We start from the raw sequence: 24243 nt of genomic DNA, 5'->3' as shown, positions 1-24243 counted from the left end.
GAGTGTAAGCGGAACAGCTCATCAAGCATCGAAAGCTGCAAGGGATGCTAAGTGCACCTCCTAGAATGAAAAAGACGGGCGAGTGAATTCGGCCAAATGCGAAGCACCAAGAAAATCGACAGAAATCTAACATTCTCTAACAAGAAGACAGGAAGAAGGCAGATGCCCTGAGGCAATAATCAACGTTATAACAAAGACAACTGGCAGATGGCGGCAGCTCTTCAAATCATGAATGCAGACAGGGACAGCATAAGTGTTGGCAGGCAGATAAGCATAAGTGTGGGAAAACAGCAGCATGCCGATCATCCTAACTGGCCAATATCCTAATGTGACTGCCGCCATCTACGAGTAGCAAAAATGCATTAAGCCTCATACCGGCAATGCATCTCCTGTTTGCACTTGTTCCTGATGAAGAGATCGCCGTCATTATTAGAGTATACCTATGTTTCCAGTTAACCTAGAGCTGTGCCCACCGCGCCCACCTTATCATCGCGAACTTCCGCCTAACTTTATGCCGCGCCCTCTACCGCGTTTGCCTTCCCTTGGATTCCACTCTGTCACCTTATCGACCGTCGATTATCTTACCTTCACATTACTTGCCCTGCCCATGCACATTTTACTCTCCTCGATTTAATTCAGGACGTCATTAAGTCGCTTATGTTCCGTGACCCACTCTGTTCCCTTCCTATCTCTTACAGCTGATGAGCGCGGTCTAGGAAGGTTCCAAGAATAGTAGAGAGATTTAGCTTACCGTAATCCGCGATCCGCCACCGTGACTTTCTACCGCGCGTGGGCGGGGCGCTCAAGCTGATTGGTCCCGATGCGGCAGGCCTGTGGGCCGACATCTACCGACATGCAGTATGTGGCGCCATCTATCGGCGTCAAGGGGGGTCTGGGCATGCGCAGTGGAACGCGTGGTGCAGATCACGGTAGCGGATCACGGTAAGCTAAAACTCTGTAGTGTAGTTTTGGAACGGGGACCCACTCCTGCTCATCCACTCTCCCCGCCTGTTGTTATTTCCAACTAAATAGTTTATCTATCTCTCTCTCTTATCGTTCGTTCGCTAAAAGACGGAAAGATAGCCAACCACAACTGTTGAACATAAATCATCTGTAACTTGTTCCTCAGCAGTGCAGCAGCGTTCAGAACTGCGCGCGAACCATGCGGTGCGGCAGGCTCGTGGTTTCGGCGCTTGCCTGCTGCTTGGCCGCAGCCGCTGCTCAGCAAGACGTGGCCGCCGGACGCAGGACAGCATTTCGGTCGGAGCCCCCTGGTGGCCTTGGTGCGAAGCCCAAGCCACCAGGCAGCGAAATACACTGCACCTTCAAGGTAAGCCTGACAGTGCGACATGCTCACACATCCGCATGTGCCCCATACTTCCTTATCTCATCCACCTACCCGATTCACTGCTGCGCCCTGCTGCGTTTGTCCTCTCATGAAACCCAATCCATTCGACTGACTCACTCTGCTTTCTTCCTGTCTCTCAAGTTACTCGTATCAGTTTCCTTTCCAAGTCGTTTTCAAGACTTTTCATTAGCCTCCAGGCAACACCTCATCAGTTTCCTTTCCAAGTCATTTTCAAGACTTTTCATTAGCCTCCAGGCATCACCTCATATGTGAGTACTGGCAAGATTGAACTACAATATAATTCCTTCTTGAGAGAGACTGGGAAACTGCCACTCATGACCTGAGAGTGCCCACGAAACTCACTGCATCTTATTCTTATTCTCATAGCTGGCAATTTAGTATACGTTCAACTCACATCAGACGTCAGGTCGGAATACTTTTCGCTGTTCTTTCTTCTTGGGAATCCGCATCAGAGGCTCACATTTCGTTCCTGGTCTTCTTTCGCGCGCTGCAGTTGTGCCAGAAGCCCAAGCCGAACGTAATCAACATCCACTTCGTCCCGCACTCTCACATGGAGATCGCCTCCAACAACACTTTCGAGGCCAACTTCCAGAGTGAGCTACGGGGATGAGGACATGGAACCAGACCTGCAGTATATATGCCGTATGTTGCGCGCTTGCAGAGGTGACCTCCATCCTCAACTCGGTGAGCGGCGAGCTACTGAAGAACAAGAAGCGCATGTTCAGCGTCACCGAGATGGCCTTCCTCAAAAGGTGGTACGAGTCCAGCAACGAGGTATTCAGGATCATATTCAAGAAGTTCATCTCCGAAGGTATACGTGCCCAACAGTGCCCCTGCAAGGGGCTCATTTATCAAGTATCTATTGCTTTACTTACTCTAGCGAAGAGCTATAGTTTTTGCAAACAAATAAGCGCGTTTCTACTGCGCGCACTGCATAGTTAATGGGCCAGAAATATCATCAAAGTACCCTAGCAACACAGTAACGTGGATTGCGAGAAAATACAACGTGCCCTTTTGGACGTTTGACTATGGCCTGATGAAGAACAAAAATAACATTTAATTTGCATTGAACTGTCAGTAGCAAACGGAGTATAGCGATGGTCAGAGAACATTCAGCAATGCAAAACGACGACCTTGTTATGCAATATGTCGTGAAAAGAAGCAGAAAAAAAATAGAACATAAAATTGACAATTTAAGCTCCGGTTAAACCTGGTTCAGTTGCGAAAGCAACAGCTGCATGGCTATACGCTTAGGATAGCTTAGGCTACGCGCTGAGCAGCGGCCGGGCTCTCCTTCTTCATAGCTGGTCGATTCTGGCCGCGCGTTCATAGCTATATAGACACCACACCACACACCTTTCTAAGTACAACCAGCACAACCATCGGAGAGAGTGATGCGCAGCTGGCGCCGGCTGTGGTTATGACGTCACTTCTCCGGCACTGGGGGCGCGCGCGGCCGCGGCGGCAGCTCAGACCACGGCCGGTCTCGAGGGAGAGAGCGCGCGCTCTTTCTTACGGCCTTCTCAATCGCCGCGTAAACAATGGGAACTTTTCTCCTTGAGTCACGCTCTCCGCCGCCGCAAGGGGCGCGACCTGCTCACTGTTCGCTCCGCATCTGTTTCGGTGGCGGCGGGTGGCTTTTGCCTGGTTTCGCGCTGTCGCCCGCGGGTTTCGTGGTGAGTGCAGCCCCTAAATGAAAGATTACAGAAGGTAGATGCTGCAGCGGCATCTTGTCAGCGTGCTACGCACGTGAATGGAGTCTTTATATTAAAAAACATTGTTGCTGAGCAAATGCTCGACAAGCATATGACATGTATTGCGGCATTGTATCTACTTTTGTTCATTTTAATCTGAATTTTTGCCCAAGCCTGTACAAGAAGATGAATAAAAAAAGTGAATGAGCAGTGATAACATCGAAGCTTCTTCAAGGCAAACATAACAGCAACAATGGCAAAACCGTCTTTCAGCGCTAGATGAGAAACCATCGAGGTAACACCGAAGATGAAAATAATTTTATAAAAATGTAATGTAAGTTGCACAATGCTTACATGACATAAAGTGTCAGTAGTATAACGTCAGAGTAAACGATTTTAAGTTTTGTTTTCAATTTTGCTATAATTTATAGACCAGCAAATGTTTTATGTTGTATTATAAACATTATTTTAATTTTGCAAATAAACGTTGGTTTAATGAAATATTTACATGATATCATGATTATTTCATGAAAAAAACAGGAAATCTCTTTCAAGCACTAAATTCCTAGCAATATTTTCTTTCTTTTTCTAGTATGTTTTTGAACTAATAATTCCTTGTAACTATCTGTGCAGTAATGCCTGCCTTAGAGAGCAATCGCTGCCCCATTATTTTGGTAGAATGCGTTGCTTATTACACATTCGCCACTGTTACTCAAGGCACACTCCTCAATAATGGATATAAAAGCTTTTCTCTGTGCTATTTATTCAGAGGTGACTATAGGAGTTCGCGCTGTATTGCGCGCCTAAGCAGCTAGTGTCGACACCGACGAAATCATTTCAGCTCTACCGCAATCAGTAACCGAGGAACTGAAAGAAGTGATGGTATCTCCTGTCATCCCATTACCCACTGTCACGTATTCTGGTTTAGCTTACGTCGCTGGATACATTGTGAAGTTAATCAGTGACTTCGGATGTGACGCTTGTGCTATCCTTCTTGAAACCAGCGAAAGAAGCAACCCCATGTACACTATTCTGCGAGGACAAGATTCTAGCCGACTGCATTATCCAAAACCAGAGTTTGTAGCCCCCTTGGACAAGGTTGTGTCTTTTTTTTAAAAAAAGCTGTCGTGCACCTACCACACACAAATGTCCTTGAAGTCCTTCAAATCTTAATCCAGCCAGCACTTGAGAACTCACCTTTGCTGATCGAGTTGCCCGGAAGGCATTGACAGTAGCAAGGTCCGCTTCTTTAATATGTGAGAAATTTCTCAGACTCCTTCTTGTCAATTATGCTAAGAAGGTGACAGACAGGAACGAAAGGCCAGCTCCTTATATGTGCACAAACCGCCCAAAAAGATTTTGAGTCTTTAATTTTCTAGCCGCATGCACCGTTTTGATGAATGAGTGCAATGTGTTGACTTTGAAGGATATTTTTTTTATTGCTTGCTGCTCTTTTCAATTATGCATATCTGTTTATGCCCATATTTCCTCGATTAAATGTTTTTTTATTACTGGTATTAAACTGACTACGACTGTCTACGTCTGCGTCAGTCGCGAGACTACGTATACATCTGCTGTCTTTCAACCTACTGATTTATTTTAAGCGAAGCTAGAACAGCTCACTTCACTAGACAACTGAAATTTCAACTGTATGCGTAAATTTTTGTTCCTTACTCTGAATCTGAGACGTGCTATGAATTTTCGTCAGTGCCTGTTTTGCTCTAAACGAAAACGGCAGCGGTTGACAGAATACTTTGAATATCCACCGAACAGTTTGCCATGCAGACTAGCGTCAGGTCGCGCTATACCTGCTTACAGCTTTCAAAGGCACACTGCATAAAATGGTGCATATAGTTTTGTGAAAAATTTAGGGGCAAAAAGTGTTGATGTAAGTGCACCCGAAACTTCATTCAACCGTGCGCGACAGCACTGACGAAGGCGCGCGCGCTCTCGCGCGCACGCGCATTGTTGACTATTTTATTGCTCATACACGATAAATCAGACGCTGATTACGGCTTCTTCCTATAAGCCATAAGGGGTGAAATATCAGAACCTGCCGGTTGCAACCGATGCGGGCGGAGCGAAGAGCGAGCGCGCGTTTCCCTTGCGCGTGAACGGCTGTAGCGGAGGAGCGGCAGTGGGGCGGTGGCGACCCCACCGAGGCGCGGCGGGCGGTGGAAACAGACCCCATTGGAGAGAAGAGAGAAACGCGCTCTCCCTCGAGACCGGCCGTGCTCCGACACACCAGCTGCTGCTTCTGATGTCAAGCGGCTCCTCGCGCATGCGCAGCTTGGCCCACGCTGTGCCACGCGAAATGGCTCGACGACTAGTGTAGTGTTGCTTTCGCAACAAAACATGTGTGCAGGTCGCGTGGAGCTTGTGAGCGGCGGCATGGTGATGAACGACGAGGCGACCACTCACTACTCGCACATCGTGGACCAGATGACGCTGGGCATGCGCTGGATCAACGCCACGTTCGGCGCATGCGCACTGCCTCGTGCCGTCTGGCAACTGGACACGTACGGTCATTCCCGGGAACAGGCGGCCCTCTTTGCACAGGTGGGAAGCGCGCACTAGCGAGGCAGCGATTTAGTGATTTAGCATAGTGGAGGCGTACTACTGTATAGGTGTACGCTTGTGCGGCTCGGTTATGCTAAATTTCTCATTACTTCCGAACATAGGGTGTCAAACGCTTGCGCATCCGCAGAGCAGCGCCAGCACGTCAAAGCAACTGTGTCGTGCAGTGGCGATCCTCTTACTGGTCTGATACGCGTAGGCTCTGAGCGCGAGGGACTTACACAGCCCACCGCTACACTTAAATGTAGTATTTATGTGAAACGCGACATAAATACTCCTCGAAGTAAAAGATTGGAAAGCCGGCGTCGTATCTCTAGTTATAGTACAGTATTGAGCACGGCACGTGGGAGTCATGCGTGCAGATCTGACCGACAGGATTTAATTTCAGGTAAGCAATTGTTACACTATTAATTTCTCATTGATCGTAGGCAAAATTAAAAAAAATACTCTCTTATCATCATCAGCAGCAGCCTGATTATACCCACTGCAGGGCGAAGGCCTCTCCCACATTTCTCCACTTAACCCGGTTCTGTGCTAGCTGCATCCACTTGACCCCTGCGAACTTCTTAATCTCATCCGCCCACCTAACTTTCTGCCGCCCACTGCTACGCTTTCCTTCCCTTGGAATCCAGTTTGTTACCCTCAGCGACCATCGGTTATCCTCTCTTCGCACTACATGTCCTGCCCATGTCCATTTCTTCTTCTTAATTTCTACTAGAATGTCGGTAACTTGAGTTATTTCTCTGACCCACTCTGCACACTTCCTATCTCTTAATGTTACCCGTACCATTTTTAGTTCCATAGCCCTCTGGGTTGTCCTCAACTTAAGTAGAACTCTCTTGGTTAGCCTCCACGTTTCAGCCCCTCTTATGCATACCTGCAAATTTTTGCGATTTGATCGTAAGGCACCCGATTTTCAGCGCTTTCTTTCTAGTGCGGTAATATCCGCTTTCTTTTTTACAATTTGTCGTGATTCGTGTGCCGACGAAAAAAGGTCTGCAAAAACGTTATATCCATCATCCAGCAACTTCATATTATACGTTCACGAAGCTGCGTTGGCAACCCTGAAAGCCTTGAGTTGGATCGCCGTCGTTCACATTTCGTAACTAAAGCAAGTTGCCAGAGGCGTTAAGGCTGTGTTGTGATTTCCGCAGCCTGCAGCGTTGTTTACCAAGATACTTTGTTGGGCGAGTTGGTAAACAGCCATTATTAATTTAAACAGCGCGAACAAGAAGACACAGGACAAGATAAAAGGAAGCCACAGTACAAGCGCTGTACTGTGGCTTCCTTTTATCTTGTCCTGTGTCTTCTTGTTCGCGCTGTTTAAATTAATAATGGATGTTTACCAACTCACCCAACAAAGTATCTTGGTAAACAACGCTGCAGCCTGCAGTCTTGTCCTGTGTCTTCTTTTTCGCGCTATTTAAATTAATAATGGCTGCAGCGTTGTTGTTTCGTGGGTGATTTGAGATGTCCGGAAAGAAGTGCTTTCAAGTGTTCCTAGTTATTCAACGAATATTCCTTATATGCTAAAATGTTGCTATATTGAAAGGTGCGATTCCTGCCCTTTTTACCCCTGTGATGTGAATATGCACTCCGGGCGTCGGGACATTCTACTGCATCCTGTTACAAAGAAGCGCAAGGATTCGTCCAGGACCGTTGACACTAACGAGAAACTTGGCGTATATTTTAGTTATTCGGTAGATCTGTTCACTATTTAAGCGGAGTGTCTCTTCATGATTTTTCCGATCGCGCATAACGTTGCATACATTGACTGCAGAGTATATATACTATGTCGGGAGATATATTAAGGAAAATGTTTCAGAACTATAAATAGCCAATAACTTACTTTCGCTAGTACAAAAACAGCTGCAATTGAAAAAGAATGACCAACCAATAGATCGGTAGTGTTGTCAGTCACTTTAAGTCCGGACCGTTTTCGACTGCTATTGACGGGAGCAACGAAGTTGGCAGTGACGCCAAGCTATATACAATTATTGTCGCGTTCATCGACGCGATTGTTCGTACTGCTTTCTTTGCAACGTCTGATCTCGAAGGGGATCTCGAAGATGATCGACCGGACGAAACTTTGTTTCACTTGTGGGCATGCTGAATGACAACACACCTACTACGAAACTGCATCAGCGTGTCGTGCGACGACGCACCTGTCACGATTGGATCTATTAATAGGGTTGCTTCTGTTTTAAAGGAAAGTCATGATAAGTTGCTTATATGCTGATACTTAATCAATCTGACAGCTCAAAAGGACTCGGAATGCCTTCCTGTAAGTGTGGACAAGGTATGGGTTGATGTCTACTTTTACCTTTAGAAAATGAAAGACAAGTTGAAAGATTTTCAATGCTTGCACAATGTGGAGTGCAAAAAGTCTTGAGACATGTCAGCACTAAATGGTTATTTCTTGGTAAGAGCCTGAAACGGCTCGTTGAACAGTGATAGCCACTGCTCATTTTCATAGTAAAGCGAAACCATCGAGGAGACGTTTGGGGCCATGCAAGTAAAAAATAAAACCAACATTGGACTCTGAGAAATCAACAAGGACAGCAGAAGCCGTAAATAGAAGCAAGAGACCACCGCTGGAAATCTGTGGCCCTGCTTCTTCCCAGCAAGCTGATAAACAAGAACTGTTCATGTTTCTTTCATCAGATGTCAACAGGGCATACATGTGTTTCTAATAAGTCCCAAACAGTGTGGTCAGGGAAATTCTGCTACGGTGCTATCCGGAATCGAGTTCCGGATAGCACGTAACACACCTCAAAATACAGTGGAAACAGCGTCGTCCGACAACCAGCCCCCATCGGAGACGCGGATGAGGCTGCAGACGAATGCCATGGGGTCGAGACAGCGTGTTGGTCCGCCGGCTCTACACCGCCATCTCTAATTTCTAATCAAGAGCATCTCTAATCAAGAGGAGTTGTGAAGCGACAGAAATAGACTAGAACTCTAGCGACAAGGGGGGATGACGATGGCTTTAACTGGCAGCCATACTAAACAAAGATTTTATAGACTAAAGATCGCAAATAGGTGATAATTTTTCACACAAGTAAGGTGGTGTGTGTGTGTGTGTGTGTGTGTGTGTGTGTGTGTGTGTGTGTGTGTGTGTGTGTGTGTGTGTGTGTGTGTGTGTGTGTGTGTGTGTGTGTGTGTGTGTGTGTGTGTGTGTGTGTGTGTGTGTGTGTGTGTGTGTGTGTGTGTGTGTGTGTGTGTGTGTGTGTGTGTGTGTGTGTGTGTGTGTGTGTGTGTGTGTGTGTGTAGCTGCAAAAGATTACACAGTCCTTTAGTTTTCCTTGAAATATGAGATTCTAAAGAAAGTGGAAGCGGCAAGGCATTTTACCATTGATACAGCAAAGTTTGCTCATCTCGAATACTTCATACACTGCTTTCCAGTTCTCTTGCCAGTTTCTCGGAAGCAAATAAAAACTATAGCAAATAAAAAGAGCTCCTCTTCACGAGGTCCTATAGTTTCAGCCCCAAAAGGAATTCATCTTTTACTTTCGACGGCAGGTTTTACTTGTTCTTGCTGACTGCTGCAACCATACAGCAATGCATATGATGGAAGCGAAAAAAAAAACAAAAAAAAACGTGTTTAGCGTTGTCGGATAACTGCGGCTTCGCAGATGGGCTACGACGGCCTGTTCCTGGGCAGGGTGAACCACTTGGAGCGCCGCTGGAGGGGAAACATGGACGCGCTCGAGTTTGTCTGGCACGCCGACGAAAAACTCGGTGAGGAGTTTTGGAACTGCGGAACATGCAGTTGGAACAAACGTCTCAGCCCTAAAACTGCTCGAGCAGCCGCGATCATGCTATTCCCCAATAAGTACAATTTAATGAAGACAAATACAAAGAGAATTCCGATAATGTCTAGATTAGGACCTACGAGGAACATAAATAAGTAAATACATAAATGAATAAAACCCCCCACGATCTTTGTGCAAAGCCAGCAAACTGAAATTAAAAAGCTGCTAATTCTAGAGGAGTCGAAATAAGCAAACAACTACAGTACAGGTGTAAGCTTTTTCATGTTATGATCTTTCAGCACATCACGATGTCTTTCTGATAGCCATTTTGTACATTTCTGACGTGGGAAAACTTAATTGCTGCTTTTCTTGAGGCTCGTCGTCTTCCGTACAGTACGTTAATAGAGAGATTTAGCATACCGTGATCCGAGATCCGCCACCGTGGCCCTCTACCGCTCGTGGGCGGGGCGCACAAGCTGATTGGTTCCAATGTGGCAGGTCTATGTGCCGACATCCAGTATGTGGCGCCATCTATCGGTATAAAAGTGATCTGGGCATGCGCAGCAGAACGCGCGGTGGCGGATCACGGTAGCGGATCACGGTAGCGGATCGCGGATCACGGTGTGCTAAATCTCTCTAATGTCCTGCATGCCGTAAAGGACACTAGCGCAGAAAAGCCGACCGTCTCTTTTAAAATTAAACTGCGGAGAGCCTTTGGAAAGCACATCATAGAAGAGGATAAATGAGCACCCGCTACTCTTCCTGGTGCAGGAGCCACGTTCCCCAGACTCGCTCTAATCTAATTCCTTGCCTCCTTTCTCCACAGCTGTGTCTTCTGAGAAAAGGTCTCGTGCAGAAGCTGCATTGCTAGAGATTCTGTAAGCGGCTTGCAATGGAACTCACCGTGTATTTTGCTCGAAAGTGAACATTAGCGTTTCCATCATGCTATCCGAATAAAAGTTGTCCCTCCCAGATTACATATATGTCGGTCGAGCCGCTGAGCAAGAAGCTTCGCGAAGCATAGATAATACCGCTTCTTTCGTTGACTGTTTGGTACCTCTGATTTTCAGAGTGGGAGATTTTCACCTCCATCCTTCCCCATCGGTACTCCCCTCCCGGAGTAGTCAATTTCCGAGAGTTCTTCCTAACGGTGAGTGTCTCAGCTTTATTGCAGTTCTCTGGTCCATGTTCAGACTTTTCTCGCTTCATATTGTGCTGTCTCGATTTCACCCAAAGCCACCTGTGCATTTATAAAAAAAAGTGCCACGTCCATTTCTTATTCGTCATATAGAGACGTCGTTTCTTTATTTGATGATGTAGAAAACTTATTTCAGCGAGAATACCACGTGCTTCGATCTCATTTTATAAACAGGCAATGCGAAAAACCATCTCAACAAGATTTCAAATACGTATTTTGGGTAGGTATAACTACATTGCCTATTAAAAACTTTAAAAACTGGGCTCACTTTCGACGTCTGCGGCCATTCATTCAGCACTAATATCTTCCCAAAAATAAAACATGAAAACATTTGATCAGGTAATACTAATTAATTAATCATCTTGTCATTACGCTCTGTCGCGTACATACTTCCTACATTGCTGTAGTCTGTATGCAGAGGCTCCACTGACGTATTCCTCACAGATTTCAAAATAAAAATTTCTAAATGTTAAAAAAATAACCTATTTAATTATTTTGTAGCTAACCACTATTCTCGATTTTTTTTCTTTGTTTTCTGTCTTTCAGGATGAAAACAAGGTCAACGTGGCGCAGGCATTCTTAGACATCATAGAAACTGTAAGTAACGTGAAAACAAGTGCCCTGCCGTAAGTGTTACCTATTTTTGATAAAGCAAACTCTTCACATATGGTGTTTTTTGTCTCTTATCTGTTCCGCCATCTATGTATTCCAAGCCCTGGCCACTATTTTTCTTCCGGAAAAACATCGTGCTTCCCTACATTTCCTCCTCATAACTCCTTTTTATTTTGATACACCGCTTTGAAAGACAGGTATGTTTGATTTCAGGGATGGCGCCACGCAGCTGTATTTTATACTGCCAGAAGTTTCTGTGATGTGAGAGATGTGAACTTAATATTTTGTCTGCAGCTTATCACGATATTTTCTTTGAACGACAAAAAGAATGACCGACAACTCGCACGGACTCTTTGGCACTCGTTGAACGCTTTACACAAGTGTGACGTTTAAAAGCTTCGGTCATAGCATGTAGCACTGTGCAAGAGGCGCGGCCTGATCATACTTAGATGAATTTCTTCATACTTAAGTTTGACATGGCTAAACAAAAACGTTTAGATAGTGCGGACTAATACACTTGCTAAGACTAGTGTGAGTTTAATTATACTCTGTTTCTCACCCGCTTACAGGCACCTCAACCCCTTGAGCCGCCGAACGAGGAGTTTCAAGGCGATCCGAGCAAGGTATGCAGATATTCTGAGTACTCGTTCGGTTGGTCTCACCACGCTACGTTCCCTTGTTGGAGTTGAAAGTACATGCCGAAATCCCATGATTTGAAATTTCGACATTGATGTATCTCCAGTATGTAGACTCAGACATAAGATGAATGAAACAAAAAAAAAAAAGTTTTTAAGCAAGGCAGCGTTTAAGTAAGCTCACATCTCGAATCGATTACGAACATAAAAACCACGTAGTGATTAGTCCAGGCGGCATCGAAAAAAAAATTAACGAATTTATTTCTAACTCACATACAGCTGGTTCCGATATAAAAGAGAACAAGAAATTTGCACAAAACTACAATGTTTTTACTATTTCACCATCAGATTTGAAAATGGCATTTAGATATTATACGCCAAGAGGAAAAGTAGGCTTTTCAGTCACACTTATCGAATAATTATTTACTGCAATGCCCAAATGTGTTCCTTTTTGTATTGAAGGAACCTGTGGGTGCACACATGCGAAATTCCAGATCGATGTGGGTGCAGTCGCCAATGTTAGTGCTAGAGACCTTGAAATGAACAACGAAATATTGTACCGAAGCCTAGCTAGACTTCACAAACGCGTGCCTGAAGCATCTACCCCCCCCCCCCCCCCCCCCCCCCCCCCGCCAAGGAAATTTTAGTTCTTGCATACAAACACGCACAAGTCGATGAAAACAGCTGTAGACCCTCTTTGTTCGAGAAGAATGAGCTTCACTCCTTCTTGGGTACAACCCAACAGCGTTAAGCCCGGTATAAATGGTTTCAGAAGAGGACACAGAATGTCTAGCAAGCGAACGTTGTTCAAATGACACAGTTCCGTTTGTTCCTTCGAACCGTTGTTTCGGAAAATTGAGAACAAAAAGCTTTCACATTGGAGAGAATGAAATAGACAAGCGCTAGCTTGCAACCAATATTGACTCCAAATCAGGTTTAAATATACGTAACACACACATATTGTAAACGTTGAAGAAGAGTGTCCCGTTGACCTCGCGTGCCTGTTGTTGACGATCGCTCTTCAAGGTCGGTCCTCCCAGGCGTTGCGTTAACTCTGACTGCGCAGAAAGGCGCCAGGACCCAAACTCTCCCTGGCGATAGCAGCTGCCTTCCAGGGTCCCCCAACTGCTCACCGCCGTACCCGACCGCCGGTTCCGGCACAAATCTCTACAGGCAGTCATCGCAGGAGGCCTTGGCAAGGGACACGCCCGATCCACCACCCGCGCAGGCGAGTGACTTGGGCGTATAAGAGTAGCGTGAGAAGGAGACCGTGAACGTGCAAAACATTTTGGTAGTGCAACTGTGGACAAGCTTAGGAGTTGAAATCACCTTACGAATTGATCTGATCCTCATTATTATTTAGTTTCTAGTGCTTCTGTCTCTATTCCTCTTATTTCATCTCTTTTCATTAATTTACCCTTCACGCCCGATTGCAGAGAATGATGAAAAACAAAGTATAGATGTGCACTGTGAAGACTGCAGGAGTAGCAAGGCTTGTCAAGCGGTGGTAACGGTATTTCCGCCCCCAATTTTTGATAACTGGAATAAAATTGAATTGCATCAATGAAGATGGTCCGGTTATGGATACAACGAAGGCTTGAAGGTAGTTCCACTCCGTAATAGTATTTAGAATAGAAGGTTGGAAATAAAGATTATTTTTTGCGACTTGACACACCGGCAGTCAATTAGTGGTCTATGCTGAAATGTCAAGTGGAGGCTTAATAAAAACGAATGTTTTAGGCTCTCAGTGAAGAAATTAATTTTGCGGAATGTGAATAACAATAAATATGGGACCATCATCCCTCAGCATATGCTTATCTACGCATATTCAACTCCTTGGCATTAGCTTAGGCTGCAGCACTCTATCAGCGTTCGTTCATAAAACCATCGTAGTTCGTGTATATAGTGTTTAGACCCTGGCGCAAACCTCCGTACATATTGGGGGCGCAGACGGGTCGCGGCTACCAGACGCAGCAACGGATCGTGATGTTCGGGGACGACTTCGCCTACACCAACGCCACCGTGTGGTACTCGCAGATGGACACGCTCATTGACACCATCAACGCAGCAGTGAGTCGAATGAATGAATGAATGAATGAATGAATGAATGAATGAATGAATGAATGAATGAAACATTCAGACAAAGCATGAAGACCCTTGATTTTGCGAATTTTTCTATGCCGTGCATAACATGGCAACATGAAGACTGCTCGAATATCAAGAGCAGAAAATGCCCTGCCACTGTTTCCTAGTGGTTAGGGCAGTGGGCTAAAGAGGCTGGAGACTCGAATCGGTCGTGGCCGCTGTGGAAGTGCTATCGATGGAGGCGACAAGCAAGGCTTCAAGAACTGTGTAATATCAGTGCACGTTAAAGAACATCATGTGGTCGAAATGATCCGAAACCCTCTGCTACGACATCCATGAGCCTCAGTCGCTTTTGGACGTAGTACCCCTTAAATCAAACCAAATTAGTACCTCAAATGCAGCGCCACTGAGCTGCGAAACTATGTCTTGTTAAGTTTTAACGCGACTCGCACCAACGCTGTTATTAGGCGAAAATGTGCCGTGAAAAACCCGACAAATCAGCCGGCTGTGTTCACTGTAGCTACCTCTATGATCTTAATTTTTCTGAAGCGGAATAAGTAACAGTAATGCATCAGAGTTTCAAGTGTGCACTACATATTAGTAAAAGACATTCGCGGCTAAGGACTCAAATGTTTACCCTAAAACTGCACGACTCTGTGCGTTCTCGATTTAGTAAAAAAATACATACACGCACCCTTTTGGGTTCAGAAGTAGATGTGTGCGAATATATCGAAATATCGAATAGCGAATCGAATATTCTCGTATTTAATTATTCAAGTTGATCAAATGGCGTATTCCATGTATGATGATTCAAACCGAATCGAATATTCGAATATTCTATGAATTTTGTGCCACTTTTCGAATTACTAGCACAAGTTTTGAATAAGGCCGCCAACAGCATTTTTCATCAATGACTGCTCGAAAAACAAAATAACGGCTTGAGGGGCTAGTTGGTGCTGCATCGTATTCAGAAATGTGGCGCAACAAACACAAATACAAGAGAAGATACACAACACACGCGCACACTACCAACTGTAATAAGAATCTGAAAACACTTCCTCTTCACCACTTCTCCTCTTCTACACTCAGGTACATCTCATCTTCCTCTTCTTTGCCAAGGGGATAGTGGCACTTTCTTCCTCGCAGACGATGTTTATGGTCTGCGAGGAAGAAAGTGCCACTATCCCCTTGGTAAAGAAGAGGAAGATGAGATTGGTGACTGCCATGTTTTGACGATGTTTATGGTCTTCGAGGAAGAAAGTGCCACTATCCCTTTGGCAAAGAAGAGGAAGATGAGAAGAAGAGGAAGATGAGATTGGTGACTGCCATGTTTGGACGATGTTTATGGTCTGCGAGGAAGAAAGTGCCACTATCCCCTTGGCAAAGAAGAGGAAGATGAGATTGGTGACTGCCATGTTTTGACGATGTTTATGGTCTGCGAGGAAGAAAGTGCCACTATCCCTTTGGCAAAGAAGAGGAAGATGAGAAGAAGAGGAAGATGAGATTGGTGACTGCCATGTTTGGACGATGTTTATGGTCTGCGAGGAAGAAAGTGCCACTATCCCCTTGGCAAAGAAGAGGAAGATGAGAAGAAGAGGAAGATGAGATTGGTGACTGCCATGTTTTGACGATGTTTATGGTCTGCGAGGAAGAAAGTGCCACTATCCCCTTGGCAAAGAAGAGGAAGATGAGAAGAAGAGGAAGATGAGATTGGTGACTGCCATGTTTGGACGATGTTTATGGTCTGCGAGGAAGAAAGTGCCACTATCCCCTTGGCAAAGAAGAGGAAGATGAGATTGGTGACTGCCATGTTTTGACGATGTTTATGGTCTGCGAGGAAGAAAGTGCCACTATCCCCTTGGCAAAGAAGAGGAAGATCAGAAGAAGAGGAAGATGAGATGTACCTGAGTGTAGAAGAGGAGGAGTGGTGAAGAGGAAGTGTTTTCAGATTCTTATTACAGTTGGTAGTGTGCGCGTGTGTTGTGTATCTTCTCTTGTGTTTGTGTTTGTTGCGCCACATTTCTGAATACGATGCTCGAAAAACAATTGGTGCACAAAACGCTGCGTGCCATCTTGCGAGGATCAGTATGTGCGAAATGAATGGTTCAGTAACGTTCATATTCCTCATAGACAATCTGGTAGGGCTCGACGACGCGGCAGGGCTTAGGCAAATTTAGAAGCCTTCGTGTTCCCCCTAACAGAGGGCGGCGCGAAACAACACTGATGTGCCGTATGTGGCTCGGTGTTGCATTCACCAAAAAATACGCCTATGCGATGAGAATGGCGGATAGCCCTAACTGTGAAAGATGCGGCTGCGAAGAGACCACTCAGCATCTCCTTTGCGAGTGCCCTGCTTTTTCAAGCGAAAGATATGCGCTGCGTTCGGCTCTGGACCATCTTGACAGCCGTCCTTTCACAGAGGAGAAAATCCTCGGCCCATGGCCACAGAAGGCGTCTAACGGCAAAGCCTTCAAAGCAGTTATGTGTTTTATGAGAGACACAAACTTGATTGAGAAACTGTGACTGTGCTCCTCGCCGCCTTACCTTTCCTATCATTCTCTTCTATCTTTCTCCTTTAAACTCCTCATTCCCCTTCCCCAGTGCAGGGTAGCAAACCGGAAGCTTTCCTGGTTAACCTCTCTGCCTTCTCTCTCTTTCTCTCTCTCTCTCTCTTCCTTTGATTCCCAGTCTCACAGACCACAGTTCATACTGCTGTCTCCCGTCTCACGTCGTGACGTGTTGCTGAATTTGTTCTTTTGTCGACATAGATTAGAAATTCCGCTTCACGTATAATTTGACGCTCATGGAGTGGACACAGCGAATTCGTGTTGTGCGACCCCTAAGTGGAGATTAGTGTAGCGTCTTTAGACATCTACAACGTTCGCTCTGCAAGTTAGCGTCATAGCACCAAGAAAAAAAAAAAGACATCAAAAGAGAAAAAAAAGTATAAAAAGTTAAAAAGAAAACAAGCAAGAAATGAGAAAAAAGACGGAAAAAAGGTGCAAATAAGTGAAAAAGTGGCAATTTAGTACAAAGTGTCGCGCAAGAGGCTTTCGCCTTAAAAATATTCAAGTGCCGCTAACGAATTTTCCGCTCATAGAGGAAAGGGCCTTCCTCTCTTTACTGTGCCGAAGGTGACCGAATGGATTCCAAGGGGAGACAAGCGTAGCAGGGAGCGGCAAAAAAGTTGGGGGGGGGGGGGGGGGGTGATGTTGGGAAGTGTACGGAGAGTAGATGGATATGAGCACGCCCTGGCTTTTTACTGACCTTAGTCTAGTTGATGTTGATGGTACGTGGCTTTGAATCTTCTCAACCCAGGCTTCACACTTCAACGTCGGACTCTTTCGCGATAATGAAAGAAATATAACGCTTGTGCTTTGAAGACGACCAGATGCATTTTTAGGGATGATCCGGTTAAATGCTTGGGTGTGGCTGTGGGCTCCACGCAGAATGGGAGTCGCTTCCACGCGTTCTACTCGACGCCCGAGTGCTACCTGCGGGCGGTGCATGAACAATGGTTCCGGCGCAAGCGGAGCACCCCCTCGGAGGAGGCGCTCTCTTATGGGGGCGACTTTCTGCCTTACTCGGACCGGAACTTCGAGTGGTGGACGGGATTCTACAGCAGCCGGCCGCAGCTCAAGTATCACATACGCCACGCATCCAACTTTCTACAGGTCTGCTCTCAATGCGTGAACACACAGATCGCAGCAGCTTTGGCATTCACAACGCTGCCTTCAACATACCCCAAAAGGGGATGATCATGATGATGATTAAGATGGTGACGATAATAATAATAACATATAATAATAATCAATTCACCGCAGTCATTTGCTTGATGAAAAAAGAAATTTGTGATTTAGGACTGCCGAGATAGGCTTTCCAGGGCAAAAACGACAATGAACTAGAACGTTGATTGATTCAATATATCTGAGATTTAAGCAATATTACGTCACCTGGCCCATCCGAAAGAAGTGATTTAAGCAGCTGCAAGCAATGGCAGATGAGCTTTAGGGATTCGCCAGTAGCTGACAACAAAGCCTACGCCTATAAGAGGCATGTGAATTAGCTAGGTCTCAAAAACTGCGTCAGTATATGCCTGGATATCGAATTTGATAGCTGATATAAATAAATAGCCCTGGATGTTTGATTCACACGTTTTTTGAGAAGACAAGGTGAAGCTGGGAGGTTTGTGACACGCAGTGAAAGAACAGCAAACACGGTGCAGACCTTTCAACGAGGCCATTCGTGAAAACGGGAACAAATGTTAATCGTTAACTTCGCCCAGGAGATTCATGCTGTCAGCCTCCTTATACTTTGGGAGGGTCTTTTTACTGCACATAATGAATATTATCACTGCGTTATGACGATGTGAGTCGTACAGTGAGATAACCACTGCAACGAAAGCATATTTACCAAGGACTGGCAGCCTTGGAGAGTAAAAGAGCAGTGGGATATCTCCTGATAACGAAAACGAAATCAACATCCTCTCTGCCCCTATGTCTTACCGGCTTCAGCTGGTATTCATCGAGCAGAAATATTATAAAAATATTCTTACGTGGCGGTAAGCAAGAGAACGGCACAATATGGTGACGTAGTGGAAGAATGATTTAATGGCTGGCCTAGCGCGAGGGCTTCTCTCGCGCCACTGCCGATCTTCTTCTTCGCAAAAATATTGTAACGCTACAACATAAGCCGATCTGGCTTAGCTGCTATATAAGCAAATTACTACCGCGAGAGTTTGCAAAAATATCGCGAATTAAAAACTATATATGAGCAACGAGACGGATATTCAATGCACAGACCTAGGATGGAAGTCTGGTTTGTCGCCTCATTCATCTGAGAAAAAAATTATAAAATTAACAGTGACTAAAACGAATTGGCAAGCACTCGCAGATTATGACTAGCAGCTTACCGGTATCGCTCAAGAGGAAAGTATACAACAGTTGCATCTTGCCTGTACTCACCTATGGGGCTGAAACGTGGAGGCTAACCAAGAGGGTTCTACTTAAGTTGAGGACAACCCAGAGGGCTATGGAACGAAAAATGGTAGGGGTAACATTAAGAGATAGGAAGCGTGCAGAGTGAGTCAGAGAAATAACTCAAGTTACCGACATTCTAGTGGAAATTAAGAAGAAGAAATGGACATGGGCAGGACATGTAGCGCGAGGAGAGGATAACCGATGGTCGCTTAGGGTAAGAAACTGGATTCCAAGGGAAGGAAAGCGTAGCAGGGGGCGGCAGAAAGTTAGGTGGGCGGATGAGATTAAGAAGTTCGCAGGGGTCAAGTGGACGCAGCTAGCACAGAACCGGGTTAGGTGGAGAAATATGGGAGAGGCCTTCGTCCTGCAGTGGGTTTAATCAGGCTGATGGTGGTGATGATGATGATGAAACGAATTGTAGTGTCATCTGATTCCTTTCAATGCAGTGGATACAGAATGCAGAAAACGCTGGAAAAAAAAAAAAAAAAAGATGCTTCCATGAGCGGCGCTTATGCGCTAATCTGGCAAATACCCTAGCGAAAAAACCGTATGAGTCACAATAACCTCATACAGATTTCTCATAAAAACTCTACTAACCTTATACAAATCTCATACAATCTCATATATTTCTCACACGTTGAATGATATTTGTATGATATTATATGATAATTATAAGAGTTTAGTATGAGAAATCTGTATGAGGTTATTGTGACTCATAGAGTTGTTTCGCTAGGGTATGCAGCTCTTCGCACAAGAGTCGCAAAAATATCCACTCAAGCAATTTCCCTTTAATGTTCTGCCTCCATCACCAAGAGGCAATGAAAGCTTTGTAATGTCTTCTAAATCCAGGCCATCAGGCGTTATTTGTGCACAATCTTGAATGATCGCTCTTTCCAAAATATGCGAAGATAAAGCATTGTAATTAACACGAAATAATGGGGACATGTGTGACCATTTCTAGCGCAAGGTGCATCACCACTGTACTTCGTGCAGTCGTGCGCTTCGTGGTGCACTAGAAATTGTTTAGTACGGAGGTAGCCACACCACTTCACTTTCAAGCACTAATCATTACTTTTCAGGTCTGCCGCCAGGTGACGGCGCTCTTGAACATGATGAAGGAGCCGACAGTACGAAAACTGGGTAGGTGATGCACGAGAGTTTTTCATTGCAACTTGCCTAGTCCTTCGAGCTTCTGTTAGACATACGTATGTTATCTGTTATAGTAGGATGCAGATCAATAACGCAGCGACAGGCGTCATTAAAAGGAAGCCATCCAATTAATGGTGTCGGCCCACTGTCATGACGTTACCAGTTAATCACTTTGCACCTAAGATACCACATTAGCAATTGCAGGGTGGTTGACCGTGACCTCACTACGTAATAAGCTGGCGCTAATGGCTGGATGGCCTCCTTGGAAGAAAATTCGAAGCCTTGTTCTTGCGCTGTATTGTATATAGGCGAAAGCTCACAGAAAGAATTTTGAAAACTAGCCTTAAGAACATCCAGCCTTTGATGCACAAAGGTCTGATTCAATAAAAAAAAAAAGCAGAGTTGACGAACGTACATTTAAATAAGTATGCATCCTGACGCCTATACGTTGATAAGGTAGTGATAATGTACATCGTTTCCACGCGGGTGTTTTGCAAAATGTATTACCTTATTCGCGAGTTTTCTTTTTTCTTTTTCAGAAATGGCAATCGCTCTGGCACAACACCACGACGCTATCACGTAAGGCTCAGGGAATATATTCCGACGTGATGAGAGCTCGTCTTCCCCATTTTTTACCATAGCACTCCCTATCGCAACGAATAAAAGTTCGTAGCACTGTTGTTAACAGAAAACATTTTCGAACAGTTGAGTTTTGAAAAGAGCCTTAGTTGGGGTTAGTCGGTACGTTTATTGTTTAAAAGCGGAATGAGCAAAACAAACAAACAAAAGAAGAAAATACAGAGGGCAGAAGACAGATGTATGCCCCAAGTATATATATATTTTTCATGCATTACTGTATCGTCTTTGGCGAGAGCTTTTTAATAATTCCAGTTGAGCAACATCTCAAAGGTCCCATGCATCGCAATGCGCAGTCTTGATTAGTTCAGAACTCTGAGGTTGCGCAAAGCATATATTAATGCGTAAGCATTGTATGGCTACGTAGGCGGGTTTCGCACAGGTATGATTTTGTCGGAGCTGTAAAAGAGGAACTAGTTGATATATCGGAAAAAGAATGGTGCCATCACATAAAGTGTCAAAAAAAGGTGTGCAAGTGACAGGTAGGTTGATTTGCATCAATTAGGTAATTAATTAAAGCCAATTAAGTGGTTAACCGGAAAGAGAAGGCACAGTATTTGTCACTCACGGAATCCCGCTGACACATTTCGTGGACAACACAGCAACGCTCAGGCTTACGCATTTCTTCAGTGCAGATTCTGCAATGGCCTCGGAAATTATTTTGGTCTAGTGATCACGGAGGTCAGTGCACATGCCATTCAAACTACATGCGGTGTAGTGGTGCTTAATAACCATCATTTGTCGTATTCGGTAGCAGCAAGTTGCATAGCGACTACGAGCGACCAGATACGAGGCTGCACTTCACTGCTTCTGTGACACAAACTCTATGCAGGGGAACCGGCACCAGCGAAGTGACCGCCGAGTTTATCGACAGAATCAGCAATGCCCTTGACGGCTGCGAGGTAAGCCTGCTACAGCTAGGGTGCCATCGCTTTCACGTCGCTTCGAAACGAGTCGATTCGAGCTAAGTTCGGGGTTTAAAACGTCTTGAAGTTCCTCTCTCAGAACTTCAAGACCCGATTGCGTCACCCGCGCGCAGCGTCCGTGGCTCGCACCACTTTCGTCACTATTTGATGGCTTGTGCGGTCGTAAGGCGCCCCCAAAGGCCCGCCGGGGTGGTGCAGTGGTAAGACACCCAACCACTGTGCCGGAGCACCCGGGTTCGAACCCGACCTCAGCGGCTGCGTTTCGATGGAGACAAAACGAAGAGGCGTCCGTGTGCTGTGCGATGTCAGCGCACGTTAAAGATCCCCAGATGGTCGAAATTACTCCTTAGCCCCCCACTACGGCTCCTCCTTCTCTCTTTCCACCTTCACTCCCACCCTCCTCCCTTCCCTTACGGCGCGGTTTAGGTGTCCACAGAAAACAAGTGAGACAGTTACCGCGCCTTTCCCTTTCTATAAATCAATCAATCAAGGCGCTCCGAAATGCTTCGAAACTCCTCTCGCGCGCGCTGACTGTCGGCGGGAGGCAGTATTGACAGCATCCACTCTAGCTATCGTTGCATTCCACGTGCTTACCGCGACAAACGTGGGCCTTAATTTTATAGTATTTTTATTTCAAGCTTTCCTTCCCAGCCTTGGCAACAGTAGTGTGCTTTCAAAAACTTCTTTGACTGCCAGGTTATCAAGAGAATGAATGTTGTCATAAGCCAGGTATGCGTAAACGCGATTCACTTTCTTTTTAACATGATAGCCTTATAGGCCCGTTCTACACAAAATCCGGTGTTGCCGGCGTCGAGAGCGAAATATCATGGACATAGCTTTAGCAGATGGTAGTTGGCATGTACGTGACATGGCCGAGCACTGATTCTTCGATGGTTTGCGTGACTAAAGGAGACCACGCTGCATCACAAAGTTGGGAGGAGCTGTCAACTCGTACTGTTCATTTCGGGTGGGAAGGTGGGATAGGAATCATTCTAGGGCTTCTGGATGCCGAGTCAGTTTATTCCAGCCAGCAAAATTTATTGGTCCAATATTGGTACAATGTTGGCAATATTCGGCCCAACATAGGACCAGTGCATAACCAACATAATGCCAATATTGTGCCGATTGTTTATTACGCTACTCCTAGGACATACAGGCTCGTTCGTACGGCTTGCTCTATACCTAAAGCGGGGCTCTATACCTATGTTGAGAAGTCACTAGGACTAGTACCTAATGACGGGTTAGCTGAGCACTGTGTGCTAATATGAATATATGAGAGGCACAAATTAAGTTATTGGTAATTAGGCGAGATGAAACTATATGTACACTAGACAGGAATCGCTTTGGAAGCCATAGATGGAAGCTTTTAATGATGTCGCGCCATATCCTTAAAGGCGGAGCAATTAAGCGTCCTCCATGACGTATTTTAACCCCTACTGTGGACAGCCGTCCGTGGCCGCTGTCTCATTTCCTACGCATAAAACCTCGGCCAGGAAAGCGCATTATTTTTCATTCCAAAAGCAGTTACGATAAGCGGAATGAAAACATGTAAGTGTGCCTTAGGTTAAAGACACATGTAGAAGCCGCTCAAAGCAAAAAGCTACGAAGAGTGTTAAAAAACTTCATATACTTCATTCCTCCTACAAACAAAAGAGCTGCTTCGCCGCATTATTACTCTTTATGCAGAAGTGCATCCTTTACAGGGGATAGTCCGAAAATGGAGAGGCAATAAATTAGATTGCTAAATAAGAAACAGTAAATTAGTGCCGTTTTTGTCATGAGGAGGAGGAAGAGGTAAAGAAAATGGAAGAGAAGAATGAAAAGGCCGCTTTAGTTCATTGACCCGAAAAATACAGCTCCATTCTTCTCAAATCGCCCTCTCTCAGCACTCTAAATTTTGTTATTTTGCATAATAGAGGCGAATATACGAACTAAAAGCCTTTTTTTTACGGATCATAGTTTCAAAAATAAGGAGGAAAGAGTACGGTAGTGCAACTATGAACTATGGCTTTTACTACACCGCTTTAGGACAAAGCGGTAAAACAAGTCACAAACCCGCCAGCGGACAAAGGAAACATCAAGAGACTCTCTGGATCTAGGATGCTGGATTCAGACGAAAACATTTTATCCACTATAAGTATCATTGCTTGAGTCAGTAACCAAAGCTTTAACTCGAGGTAAGTCTTTACTGGGAGATAATTATTAATACCAGTAGCAAAAATTCTCGCAGTGACCATGCATGCTTCCAACGCTAAGACGCTGAATGGTCACATCACGATACACTTATCGCTTGTGTTTAATGTTACATATTTTACTACACAGCAGTCCATGGAAAGAAAAACGTCGTAATACAGGTATCGTTGTGTAAAGCCAGAGTCTGCGACAGTCTGGTGCCGATAGTGAATGACATATTGTGCATTCGTTATCGTTCGTCTCTTTTGCCTAGCAGAGAGCCCGTGACATCACTATGCTGTCGCTCGTGACGTCGGTACGCTCCGACCGCCCCTATCGGTAACATCATAAGTGATGGCACTACATACTGACTAGTCCGCGGGCTGCACTGCAACGCCTTCACGAGCGACGATACTGCATGCTGCCAATCGCTGCGGCAAGGTGTTACGCAGACGA

General features: G+C 45.3%; 2 protein-coding genes across 2 annotated transcripts in view; both read left to right on the top strand.

Moving 5' to 3' along the window:
- The first annotated feature begins 1162 nt into the window (after positions 1–1162).
- LOC146189661 (lysosomal alpha-mannosidase-like) lies at positions 1163–13089 on the top strand. Its single transcript, XM_084605317.1, has 9 exons — positions 1163–1330; positions 1863–1962; positions 2031–2180; positions 5429–5622; positions 9276–9381; positions 10466–10545; positions 11140–11190; positions 11775–11828; positions 12907–13089. The coding sequence occupies exons 1-9, from the start codon at positions 1163–1165 to the stop codon at positions 13087–13089; spliced, it is 1086 nt and encodes a 361-aa protein (XP_084461443.1).
- A 701-nt stretch (positions 13090–13790) lies between these two features.
- Positions 13791–24243, top strand: part of LOC146189660 (lysosomal alpha-mannosidase-like) — a 30050-nt gene continuing 19597 nt past the window's right edge. The window contains exons 1-5 of the mRNA XM_084603311.1: positions 13791–13910; positions 17375–17599; positions 19984–20044; positions 20593–20632; positions 21522–21591. Coding sequence (XP_084459437.1) covers positions 13827–13910; positions 17375–17599; positions 19984–20044; positions 20593–20632; positions 21522–21591 — 480 coding nt within the window. The 5' untranslated portion in view covers positions 13791–13826. The remainder of the gene's footprint in view (positions 13911–17374; positions 17600–19983; positions 20045–20592; positions 20633–21521; positions 21592–24243) is intronic.

Source organism: Amblyomma maculatum, chromosome 5 (genome assembly GCF_055883805.1).
Source record: "Amblyomma maculatum isolate TAMU_Amacu chromosome 5, ASM5588380v1, whole genome shotgun sequence".
In the NCBI taxonomy this organism is placed as follows: Eukaryota; Metazoa; Arthropoda; class Arachnida; order Ixodida; family Ixodidae; genus Amblyomma; species Amblyomma maculatum.
Note: the sequence above shows the minus strand (reverse complement) of the source record. Positions and strands in the feature narration are given on the sequence as shown.